Source organism: Bombina bombina, chromosome 1 (assembly GCF_027579735.1).
Source record: "Bombina bombina isolate aBomBom1 chromosome 1, aBomBom1.pri, whole genome shotgun sequence".
Taxonomy (NCBI): Eukaryota; Metazoa; Chordata; class Amphibia; order Anura; family Bombinatoridae; genus Bombina; species Bombina bombina.
Window position 1 is genome coordinate 461,533,243 of NC_069499.1, and position 13,473 is coordinate 461,546,715.

At 34.7% G+C, this 13,473-nt stretch overlaps 1 protein-coding gene across 1 annotated transcript; it reads right to left on the reverse strand.

Annotated features, from left to right (window-relative positions):
• Positions 1 to 416: 416 nt before the first annotated feature.
• LOC128638272 (intelectin-1b-like) lies at positions 417 to 13,191 on the reverse strand. Its single transcript, XM_053690140.1, has 6 exons — positions 12,887 to 13,191; positions 9,135 to 9,314; positions 8,710 to 8,868; positions 8,376 to 8,496; positions 2,468 to 2,571; positions 417 to 641 (listed from the first exon to the last, which is right to left on the reverse strand). The coding sequence occupies exons 2-6, from the start codon at positions 9,213 to 9,215 to the stop codon at positions 495 to 497; spliced, it is 612 nt and encodes a 203-aa protein (XP_053546115.1). The 5' UTR covers positions 9,216 to 9,314; positions 12,887 to 13,191; the 3' UTR covers positions 417 to 494.
• Between the last annotated feature and the right edge of the window lie 282 nt (positions 13,192 to 13,473).

A 13,473-nucleotide genomic window follows, 5' to 3' on the forward strand; every position in this document is an offset into this window, starting at 1 on the left:
TTTGGATTAAAACAAGTGAACGTCTTTAAAGAGAGATGCCGGCACAGGAGGAGAAACAATAGCATGATGAGTAGTAACTGTGCTACTGTAATTGTACCCAGCACTATAATGTCCCTTTAAATATTGACTATCAAAACTCACCAAGACAACATTCAGGCGATTAACATTAATCATGTCTCAGGAAAGTTCTCTAAAATGTGGTATGTACTAATGATAGTAGCTACATCGCCAGACACAAATAGCTTGAAAACTGAGGGAAATTGCGCTTAGGCAGAGTAAGTCTATCCTTGATCTTCATAATAGAGTTCATAAAATAGTTTCATCCGTCAGATCTGAACTGAGTACCATGGCAATCTTTTTGTGTTATTTTTTTCTAATACATTAGTCCTTAAGGACCAAAGAGTGAGACAAACAAATAGTGATCTGCTAAATAGCTTTATTTAGTCAATAACAGATGAATTTCAGCTGAGAAGGTATAACATTGTAGGTGATGGTCAGCGGTAAAAGAGAAGCACAGCAGCCTCTGTTATCTCCTTGCTGTTGCTCCAAGCTCTAGGTTTTCCAGAACCACCACTGTCATGGCCTGGAAAATCTCCACACTTTGTTGGATCAGGAGAAAAGCCACTTCCTCCCACACAGTGCTATAAGATGAAAGAAATGCAAATACTTTATTAATAATATCTTTATTTATTTAACTTACTTAAAAAATAATTTAAAATAAAATAGAAAATGAATTGATAAAATGTGCACAGTATTGCTCCAAAAGTCCAACTAATTTCAGTTCACTGAAGTGATTGTTTTATTCTGAATGCTTTTTCATGAGAAACGTTATATGTACTCAACACATTCAACCAAGTTTTGTTAAAATGATAAGCAGATCAAGCCAGGTGTTCTTCTTGCATTAATTTAGTTTAGGGAATTGGTAAAGGTGTTTCAGACAGAAATATATTTCTCTGTTGATTTTCTTGGTATAAAATTGCATGGTACTGATGATCTAAAGCTCTCCGCTCAGGTGAGATGATCTAAGAAGTCTTATCAGTACAAGACACCTCAAAGAATTTTAGAAAGACTAATTTTACCGTGAGAGTTGTTTATCTCACTAGGCAGATTCTTTATGAGAGACACAGACATTACAATATAAGGTCTAAAAAAATGTAAACTTTTTTTGTGATTTCTTTCCATGGCAGTGAGTTTCTGATCGTAAGGCCCCAAGAATCTATAGGTTTCTTTATACAATACATCTCATATCATTGATGGAGGGATTTCAGCCATAGCATATACTATTTTCCAAAAATCGTAGGGTTTTTTTTTTGTTTTTTTTTGCTGCAACATCATTATATACTGTATTTAGGTTAACTATTGTTATCAATCAAAGGAGCGACACATTAATTGTCATGTATACTTTGGTATTTGAAGAGTACATTTTAAAGCTTTAGTAAAATATTTTTTAATATACAATTTGCCTAAGTAAGTAACTATTAATAAGTCTGGGCATTACATGGATCCTGTGATAACTAGAGGGTCATGCATTTATAATTTCGAAGAAGAGACTATTTGTGAATGTGGAAGTATAAATTTTGTGCTGGTTTATTGTTGGTAATGTATATTGAATTATTTGACACAGTTCCTTTTATTTCTCTGAACCTGATGTCTAATCAATTAAGTATTAACTATTTTAAAATCAATTATGTTATATATAGAGAACCCTGCTACCTCTCATTAGAAAAACAAGTCCTCCTTCAAATGAAGTCTAATAATTGTGTGGATTTAATTTTGTATTTCAAAGTTAAACACTTTAATTATCTTTTTATTTGTTGTCAGGTTGACTCTATCATTTAAATGAGGAGGTTCTAAATTACTCACTGGTATCTAATGATTAAAAAATCTTCCATTCTGTAGCACAGTATCATGTGACCAATCATTTGAAAGAGGGTGTTGCAAGGGCTCAGTTATGGGATCTTTTGCCACCTATCTACATGATCAACCTCCAGATAAGATAAAAAGTAATTCACTCAACACCTTGTGATTACCCACATACAAAGGTTCTAATATACAGATCTTAGAAGTTGAGACCCAGGCTACATACTTGAGCTGAGCTAAATATTAAAAGCTTTGTTCATTTTTATTGACACCACAGTGTTTTTGGCTGTTTCTTTGCTGTGACATCGCTGGAATTTGGATTTTAATGGAGTAAGTTACTACTTGTTTATACATATATATATATATATATATATATACGTCAAGCCTATTTCCTTTGTTAGCAGAGATATCTACATATCCAAAGTGATCTTTCGGGACCTGTGCCATCTACATTTCACAAGATTAATTTGTTCAGTCATTTGGGAGAGATTGCAAGAAGGCAGTGATCCACTGTTAAGGAGAATATCAATTCTTTGTCATTTTGTAACAGATTTTTTTTGTTTTAAGATCTAACATTATCTGTACATTTCTTTTGCTACATACTTACATACTCAGGATTACAGGAAAGCACCTTCATTCCGGGGCACAACGCCACTGCAGCTTTTTTATCATTAAAAACTCGAAATTGGACATAACCAGCATCAAATTCCTCTATAGAGAAAGACATCATACACTGATCATACAGCACAGAAACATTTACATTAACGTTTTTGATTTCACCAAAAAAAATATTGAACTTTCTGGTTTCACAGACATGCATGGCCTTCAAGGGAAGAAGGGGGAAATGTCCCCCACATTGAATATTGATATACACAAAACAAAACAAAAAGCGCCCCAAACAAAATAGTGATACTGTATACTATACTGTATATGCACACACAGTGTGTGGTATAGAGATAGAATAATTCTATATTCAAAGGATATGCTGCTTTCAAAGATATAGCAGAATCACATTATCAGAGTTGCTGCCTCATGTATGTCACGCCACTGGAGACCGGATAATAGCTGAATAAAAAACAAAGAAAAAACAGGACGCAACTCCTCAAAGTGCAGTTGATCAAATAATACACATAATTTATTAACATTCACAATTAAAAACTCACAAGATACAACCCCAAACAATATGAGGTATGGTATGGGCGCTTGAGAACTATGTAGGTCTCTCACATCGATATCCCTCTAGGAATCACAGTAGCAGAGTTCCAGGACTGTAGTCGGTTTCCACAAATGTGCACACTGTGTGTGCCACGCACTTCCTGTGCTGACTGGAAGGGAAATAAAGTACAAATAAACTTTAAAGTTATAAAACCGCCAATGTTCATAAACAGCTGTACACTGACAAAGCAGCCGGCTATGTGTCACAGCTGATCATGGTGGCGTAAAGACAGTGGGCGCGGCCTTACTCGTTTTGTAGGGATTCCCCCTACTTTGTCAGAGGCTGCCCACTTCATCCACAAGCCGTCATAAATATGGCAGCAAAGGGTCGCCCCTCGTAATACTGATGTACTACTGCTGAACAGAGGGACAATGAATCACGGGACCTGAAAGCTACCATTAAGGAAATTAAAGCTGTATTGTATGACAAGTCTAAAAGTTCTTAAAAGACACACAATTTAACCGCATCAGGGTTCTTCTATATATACTATATCATCACCGCTTGTGGCACATAAAATATATTATATATATTATATTATTATGCATATTAAAAAACCAAGGGTCTCTCTAATCGAGATACACTTCTCATACTGAAATAAACATAAATCTTGCAACCTAATTGATACATATAAATATAAATGCAAATACAAATATTCATGTGGAGCAATTGATTTATCTTATTTATGCTCATTATATACTATATTAATTTATTAAAAAAAACGTTATTATAAATGTTAATACTAAAAATATATGTTTTAAAACCATTATAAAAACATAACAAAATGGATATATAGGTTAACACACATATCCTTTCTTTCTGACATATATGCAAATTACTACAAATGATATCAAATAAATAATTTATTTAGCATCTATATGTACATGTATACACATCTATAGTTAACATTTGAAAACAACAAAGATGGAACAAAATAAAATAAAACCATTATACACTTCAATCAATCATATAAGTAAAGGAAAATAAAGGGGTGGACATTGGCACCCAATACACCAAATATGGGGAAAATTGATTTATAAGAACCCAACTTAAATGAACATCCTATGACCTAATATATACATGTGAAAACTTCCACATATTATGTATTTGTTAAAAATGAAGAGGGGAAGATAAAAGGGAGGAATTTAAAAGTGTACCCCAACACTATTGAAGGACTGTTATTGACTCATACCATCCAATCATAATAATACCTTTTTAAATACAACTAAATCAAACTAATGTGAACACATATGTATGTTGAGTAGTGAAAAGGGACTTATTAATCATAAAATATATATAAAAAATAAAAATGAAGATAAAATATCACTCAAGTCAATTTATGCAAATAGAACCAGAGTTCGAACCCATCCCAACAGTTGCTAACACTCCTTGGAATATATAGTGAATTGATCTATTCTTCAATGAGAAATGCAGCCAGATCTATCTCTCGGTTCATACCTTTGGGTTCAAGGGATCCAAGGGTTCTAATCCAATATGTCTCCCTGCGTCGTAGGGCGAGAAGTCTATTACCCCCTCTTATGTCTAGTTTTACTCTTTCTATTGCCTTAACTTTAAGGCTGCAGGGGTCCTTATTATGGACCTCAGTAAAATGAGCTGAGACTCCATGGGACAGAACACCTTTTTCTATATTAACCAGTTGTTCCCGGAGGCGAGTCTTGAGGCTTCTCTTTGTCCTCCCAATATATATTTTCTCACATGAACAAGAAAGATGGTAGACTACATATGTACTCTTACAATTTATATATTCTTTGATTGGATATACTTTGTTGTCCCTAAAGGATTTAAAATGAGAATTGTCTTTATCTATGTGCTTGCAGCTTAAACAATTTTTCCTCCCACATTTAAAGAAACCAGTAGACTTATTTTGTAACCAGTTTTTTTGTTTCACACTTTCTCATAATTTACTGGGGGCCAAAAAATTTTTCAGATTTTGATTTTTCTTGAATACTACCTGTGGTCTCTCTGCTAGTACTTCTTTAAGGATAGGATCTTGCAACAAAATTGGCCAATATTTTTTAAAAATGCTCTCTATCTGTCTAGAAGCGCTATTAAATTTCGTTATGAATAGTGGTTGATTTTCAGATTTCCTATTCTTGTGTTTCTTATTTTCAGCACTTAATAATGTCCTTCTATCTAGATTTTTAGTTCAAAATGCATACATTAGAGCTAGAGATAGATCTGGCTGCATTTCTCATTGAAGAATAGATCAATTCACTATATATTCCAAGGAGTGTTAGCAACTGTTGGGATGGGTTCGAACTCTGGTTCTGTTTGCATAAATTGACTTGAGTGATATTTTATCTTCATTTTTATTTTTTATATATATTTTATGATTGATAAGTCAATTTTCACCACTCAACATACATATGTATTTACATTAGTTTGATTTAGTGGTATTTAAAAAGGTATTATTATGATTGGATGGTATGAGTCAATAACAGTCCTTCAATAGTGTTGGGGTACACATTTAAATTCCTCCCTTTTTTCTTCCCCTCTTCATTTTTAACAAATACATAATATGTGGAAGTTTTCACATGTATATATTAGGTCATAGGATGTTCATTTAAGTTGGGTTCTTATAAATCAATTTTCCCCATATTTGGTGTATTGGGTGCCAATGTCCACCCCTTTATTTTCCTTTACTTATATGATTGATTGAAGTGTATAATGGTTTTATTTTATTCCATCTTTGTTGTTTTCAAATGTTAACTATAGATGTGTATACATGTACATATAGATGCTAAATAAATTATTTTTGATATCATTTGTAGTAATTTGTATATATGTCAGAAAGAAAGGATATGTGTGTTAACCTATATATCCATTTTGTTATGTTTTTATAATGGTTTTAAAACATATATTTTTAGTATTAACATTTTTAATAACGTTTTTTTAAATAAATTAATATAGTATATAATGAGCATAAATAAGATAAATCAATTGCTCCACATGAATATTTGTTTTTGCCTTTATATTTATATGTATCAATTAGGTTGCAAGATTTATGTTTATTTCAGTATGAGAAGTGTATCTCAATTAGAGAGTCCCTTGGTTCTTTAATATGCATATTAATATATTTTATGTGCCACAAGGGGTGATGATGTAGTATATGTAGAAGAACCCTGATGCGGTTAAATTGTGTGTCTTTTAAGAACTTTTAGACTTGTCATGCAATACAGCTTTAATTTACTTAATGGTAGCTTTCAGGTCCCGTGATTCATTGTCCCTCTGTTCAGCAGTAGTACATCAGTATTACGAGGGGCGGCCCTTTGCTGCCATATTTAAGACGGCTTGTGGATGAAGTGGGCAGCCTCTGATGAAGTAGGGGGAATCCCTACGAAATGCGTAAGGCCACGCCCACCGTCTTTACGCCACCACGATTAGCTGTTACACATAGCTGGCTTCTTTGTCAGTGTACAGCTGTTTATGAACGTTGGCGGTTTTATAACTTTAAAGTTTATTTGTACTTTATTTGTACTTTATCTGTACTTTATTAGCATTTGGATGTTTGGGCTACCTGAGAAACCGGGAACTCTGCTACTCTGATTCCTAAAGAGATATCGATGTGAGAGACCTACATAGTTCTCAAGTGCCCATATCATACCCCATATTGTTTGGGGTTGTATCTTGTGAGTTTTTAATTGTGAATGTTAATAAATGATGTGTATTATTTGATCAACTGCACTTAGAGGAGTTGCGCCCTGTTTTTTCTTTGTTTTTTATTCACTTTGAATATTGGCTCTTTATTTCCAAGCACAAGTATCCACTTCAGTCACTTTGATGATGCCAGTGAGCCACCTATTGTAAAATGATGTGCGGTGTGTATGTAAAACAAACATCTTAACTTGCCGGAAACGTAAGTTAAGAAGCAGCGGTCATAAGACTGCTGCTCCTTAACTCATCCGCCACCTTTGAGGTGGCAGACTGCAATCATCCTGATCAGATACGATCGGGATGATTGACACCCCCTGCTAGCAGCTGATTGGCTGTTAATGTGCAGGGGACAGCATTGCACAAGCATTTCACCATAAATGCTTGTGGAATGTTAAATGAGAACAGCGTATGCTGTTGGCATTTAGTGATGCAGAGCGGACATTATTCGCTATAGCGAATCATGTCCGTCCGGGGAATGATAAATCTACCCCTTAATGTTATTTTCACCCTTGATCATATATCCTAAATACCACCATTTTGTTGAAAATCATCTATTTTCTATCTTGGTTTATTAACCAGTCAGTATCATGTCTCTAGAAGATATGGAACAGTATATCTGTTTAAATTTCTTATCTACATCTTTGCATTGAGGTAAAACTGCAACTGATGTATTTTCAAAAACATTTTAGAAAATGATATATTAAATTTGAATTCATTATAAATTTAAATTTATATAATTACACCCATTCTTTGCCGTGATAAGCCCTTTTACCTATGAGATTAAAAATTCCATGTGTGTAATTAGAATACAATGTACAGAATTGTTATTTATTTATAAATCTCCTTTGGATCTGGACATTGCATTAGTAGATTTAGAAAGTTTTCCATACAGCTTATTTATATTTCAGCAAAAAAATATGAGGGTTGAAATGAAGGCCAAAGTCTGACAAATTTATCATTCTCAATCAGTCACAAATCTTTTAAAATATCTAAGGATTTCAGCACTTTAAATTGTCACAATGGAGTATTATTGCAAAGGACCCTGGCTATATGCTTCTAAAGCTCAAGACTGTGACTTAAATCAAACATAAAAACATAACTAGATTTCACTGGAACCATGATTATTGCACTGGATGGGGGTCACATTGAGTACGAAATGTTTTTAGTGGTAGCCATGTGGGTGGAAGAGTCTCTGGATGGGTCTTCACTGGTTGGATAAGGCTGTTTTTTTGTTAGGTCTCCATATGTGTGGAGTAATCTAGTACGCAGTGATGTATAGACACACCCACACCTAGGCAAGATATTCAGTTTTTTTCATTTTATGCTTATATTTAGCTTTGTAGTATTTTCCAATGTATAACAATCTGATGTAGCATAAAGTATCACTGTATATGTTGTCACAGTAATACTACCAGTTGTAATTGATGATAAAGATAAGTCTACTTCTAGCTACCTTTTCCTGTTGTTGGGCAAAGCTGCTATTGTTATTATCACTTGCACATCAACTGATGAAAATGAAACTTGGATTAAAATTTTTACATTTTGATTACATGATTCAGACTTTGTCATGTGGCAGATTGAAATGTAAAGATGTAATCCTTTTCTGCACATAAATACACACACTTACTTCTGCCAAATGGTGAGTAGTAATTGGCTGCCTTCTTGATATCTCCAAAATCATACACAACAGGTACAGCAGGTCCATTGTTTTTAGGGCAAGATCCAGCATTAAACGCCACTGGGTATTTCTTAAAGAAGATCATACAGTTTTATTGTGTGAGGTAACAGTAACTAGTAATAACATTGTACATAAAGCGTTAGAATGAACATAAGATATCTACATTTTGTTTTATATTTTCATAGAACAAAAATTAAACCAGAATAATATGTTAAACATTATATGCAGTGAAATAAATACATGTAAAACATACACAAACCATTTATTTATTGGTGATGATTACCATATACAGCTGGAAGAGGTTTCCACCCATGGCAGTAAAGAATCCATTCTCTGTGCGATATCTTAGAAGAGAAGAATTTTTCCACAGAAACAGTGGAGTATCATTTGGAACATGCCACACGCCTAAGTTACTAGCTGAGATGTCATAATAGCCAGGATTCTGGGAAAAAAACAGGTATATGTACCGAATGTACCAAAATTACATGTAAAGATATTCTACAAAATCAGAAACATTATTATTATTATTTTTTTTTTTAAATCTCAAGTGTAATGGTTGGAGGATTTTAAAACCACAGCATAAGCAAAAATCTTATTTTTCCTATGTCAGCACCTCATAGACTTCTCCAATATATGTTACCTTGTAGTCATCACTGGTTGCGCCATCAGGTAATCCAAATGTGACAAAGTTGGCCCAATTCCTCTCACCTGCAGGATATAATTTATTATTCCCCTGCTGACTTGACCAGCGGTCACCCACAGTGCACTTCCCACGTAAGTTATTCTCATGGACACTGGCCACTAAGGTCCATCCTCCTCCATCTGTCTTCATATCACAGAAGGTTTGGTAGGAGACACCATCTTTGGTTTTCAGAGTATAAATACCATCTATAGTGAAAGCACAAGAAGAAATACAAATGTTCTGTGTAAATAAACAATACATATATCTTGTCTAAAACAATCTATCTCATACTGCTAAGACAGAAGATAAGAAAAGAGAATAACATGTAAAGATTATGGATGGGAAGATACAAAAAAAGGTTATATATAAACTTAAAAAAATAGTAAAAATGAGAAAGGGCAAATGGAAATAAATAAAGAGAGAGATATAGAGCTACAGGAGGGTGAAACAAATGTAGGGAAGAATCTATGAAAGGGACATGATTTTTTTTTTAACTATACTTCGGAAACTAATCTCTGCATTGCAAAAGATCTGCATAGAGAGTTAGTTTCAAAAGTATTTAAAAGTGTCATTTTTTTTACGAAATTTTGTATTGTATAGTCCTGCAGTCAAGGGACACATCCCTTGAAAAGAACCTTGAGTGTTGTTCATAGAAACATAAACATAGAATTTGACAATAGATGAGAACCAAAAAGGCCGATCAAGTCTACCCACATTACATGTTACTTTTCTTAGGATAGCCTTATGCATGTGCCAGGCACTTTTTAATTCCTTTACAGTCTTTGGGCAAGATTACAAATCACGCGGCAAATCAGTTGTGAAAACACTGCACGCTATGGCACTTTCACATTTGGGGTTGCGTAGATATTACAAGTTGCAAAATAACTTATTTTTAGCATGCATTAACCCGCGTAATCCAAATAGCTATATCGCGTGCCCGTTCACATATTCCCCCCTTAGAAGTAAATGGAGAAGATTGGTAGGTACAAGGTGCGCTAAGTCAAAAAATATCAAACACCTCCCTTAATAGACAATATCCCTACTAATGTCTAAAGTGCATAATCTAGAATAGAAAAAAGGTAGATATTGTAAAGGCCCATATAATGTAATACTGCTGTTTTTAGAGACGTCACGAAGATGTAGTTATTCTACTTATTGCCTCTTATTAGAGATTATATGCTCTTTAAAGTGTAATAGTACATTACCCTTAACTTCTGGCAGCGATGTACATTCACTCGTTTGCTCGGTATTTTCCTCGAGCAAGTCAGGTTGGAAAGTTTTTCCGGCGTCTGATGTCACCAAAAGACGTTCCGGTCAAACAGAGAGCTGATCCATCCGCTGCTCTTAGCCGTATAATGGAAATCCTCACAATTTATTCCCACAATGAGCCCTGCACTTAGTGCTTATGCACGCAGGGAAAAAGGAAAGATGCTTTGGGTATAGATTTATTCCTCCAAATGCAGATCCCAAGGATGGTGAATAATAAAAGTTCTTGAATAAAAAATAACCCGGGTTATATAGAAAACAGTAGATGAGGGTGTGAATATAGAAAGCAATGTGTCACAATCTTTACACTGCCACACAGTCGACGTGTTTCGCCATTCTATGGGCTTTTTCAAGAGCAGTGGAGGCAGATGTAACAGCCCCTTTTAAAGGGGTATCCTTCATTTTGATTGGTGACTGTCTCAATTGATAACTCTCTCTGGAAAAAGTGCGAACACAATACCACCTTAAGAGAGTTATCAATTGAGACAGTCACCAATCAAAATGAAGGATACCCCTTTAAAAGGGGCTTTTACATCTGCCTCCACTACTCTTGAAAAACCCGACTTGCTCGAGGAAAATACAGAGCTTATTGCCTCTTATTAGAGATTATATGCTCCTTAAAGTGTAATAGTACATTACCCTTAACTTCTGGCAGCGATGTACATTCACTCGTTTGCTCTGTATTTTCCTCGAGCAAGTCGGGTTTTTCAAGAGTAGTGGAGGCAGATGTAAAAGCCCCTTTTAAAGGGGTATCCTTCATTTTGATTGGTGACTGTCTCAATTGATAACTCTCTTAAGGTGGTATTGTGTTCGCACTTTTTCCAGAGAGAGTTATCAATTGAGACAGTCACCAATCAAAATGAAGGATACCCCTTTAAAAGGGGCTGTTACATCTGCCTCCACTGCTCTTGAAAAAGCCCATAGAACGGTGAAACGCGTCGACTGTGTGGCAGTGTAAAGATTGTGACACATTGCTTTCTATATTCACACCCTCATCTACTGTTTTCTATATAACCCGGGTTATTTTTTATTCAAGAACTTTTATTATTCACCATCCTTGGGATCTGCATTTGGAGGAATAAATCTATACCCAAAGCATCTTTCCTTTTTCCCTGCGTGCATAAGCACTAAGTGCAGGGCTCATTGTGGGAATACATTGTGAGGATTTCCATTATACGGCTAAGAGCAGCGGATGGATCAGCTCTCTCTTTGACCGGAAAAAACTTTCCAACCCGACTTGCTCGAGGAAAATACAGAGCAAACGAGTGAATGTACATCGCTGCCAGAAGTTAAGGGTAATGTACTATTACACTTTAAGGAGCATATAATCTCTAATAAGAGGCAATAAGTAGAATAACTACATCTTCGTGACATCTCTAAAAACACCAGTATTACATTATATGGGCATTTACAATATCTTCTTTGGACATATGTGACTGTGTTTTTTTCAACCTCAGCCTCAAACACTATATGACAATAGTGCACACAGAAACTTTTAACTCTCCTTTTTAACGGAGTGACTTTTTGCTACAGCTCTGTTTTATTAATTCAGAGATAATATTTCTTCCTTTATATATTTTAAGCACCATTAACAACGAGTAGCTACATTGTAACCTCATATAGATATACACATGATTTGTGATTTAAGCTTTTATATCCAAAGTGTATTTCATTCTTCTAGACCTTTTTTTGAGTAAATTGTATTATTTATTATTTTTAACCTAGCACTGTGTACAGGGAGACGTCCCTTTTAAACTGATATTTTATATAGATGATCTAGAATAATTATTTTAAAATCTTACATTCAGTGTTGATATCTTTAACTGTGAGCGCCCTCCCTTCCCCCCCCCTTTTTTCTATTCTAGATTATGCACTTTAGACATTAGTAGGGATATTGTCTATTAAGGGAGGTGTTTGATATTTTTTGACTTAGCGCACCTTATACCTACCAATCTTTTTTATAACTTATATCCCTATTTTGGTTGCTGCTTAAGGTCACACTAAGTATAGGGTAATATTACCAGTTGTTTATATCATACATCATAACAGTACACCTATGGAGGACCTTTTTGAATTTAGAGACAAAATTTATTTGGATATGGATGATGAGAATAATTTAGGCAACAATTTATTTGAAAACACTGCAAATATCTCAGACATTATGCACAATTTAGAATTAGCTATGACGAAGGAGTTAAAACAAAAAATGGAACTAGTTTTTCTAAATAGATACACGAACAAAGGCCTTATACCAAAGGGTTTACAATTGAATAAAAATTTTACTTTTACCTTAAGTCAAGAACTACAATTAGAGTGGTCTGACATCCTAAAAAAAGCATCAAATGGACTATTAGATATTCTAAAAAGATCACGTAAGGAAACATTAACTACTATTGAAAAAGAAATATTTAACCTGAAGGAACAACTTAAAGGGAACCTAAACACCATCATTTTTTCTGTGATTAACTTTTTATTAAAACCTTTTTGTATTATATTAAACATTGTTGCTTACTTTTTTTATTTTCCTAGCATCTGCTCAATTATTTTTCAGCTCCAATATTACCCCTAAACCACCGCCTACTGAATGTGGTGCTAGCCGCCATGTTGTAACGCGCGTTGTCTATATAGACTGTATGCGCACTCCCTGCTTCACTCCTTCACTTCCAAGCATGCGCATAAAAGGGAAACTCTTTGCAGCTTCTATGAAGCTCGTTCTCATTAACTTTGTGAACGAGCTTCATAGATTTAGTTGTTCAGTTGCACTGCAGCCGTTTTCACTGAATGACAGCTGTGTGAGACCGGCTTGTCAGTGCACTGTTCAGCGTGATGAGCTTGCATGCTGCTAGTTTTAATATTGCTATTGTTTACACAAAACTGTGTTTGACTCCAACAAAATGTTAAGCACATAGTCAAAGTCATCTCCAGAAAAGCAATACACTAATGGCTTGTCAATAAACATGTCCTATGAGCCCATCTGGGTCTGCACAGATGTGTATTGCTGTCTCAGAACTGACATTGACTATGTGTTTAACTCTTTTGCAAGAGGCTAACACACTTCTCTGCAAGCACTAGTGCAATAATAAAATGCCCAGCAAACTG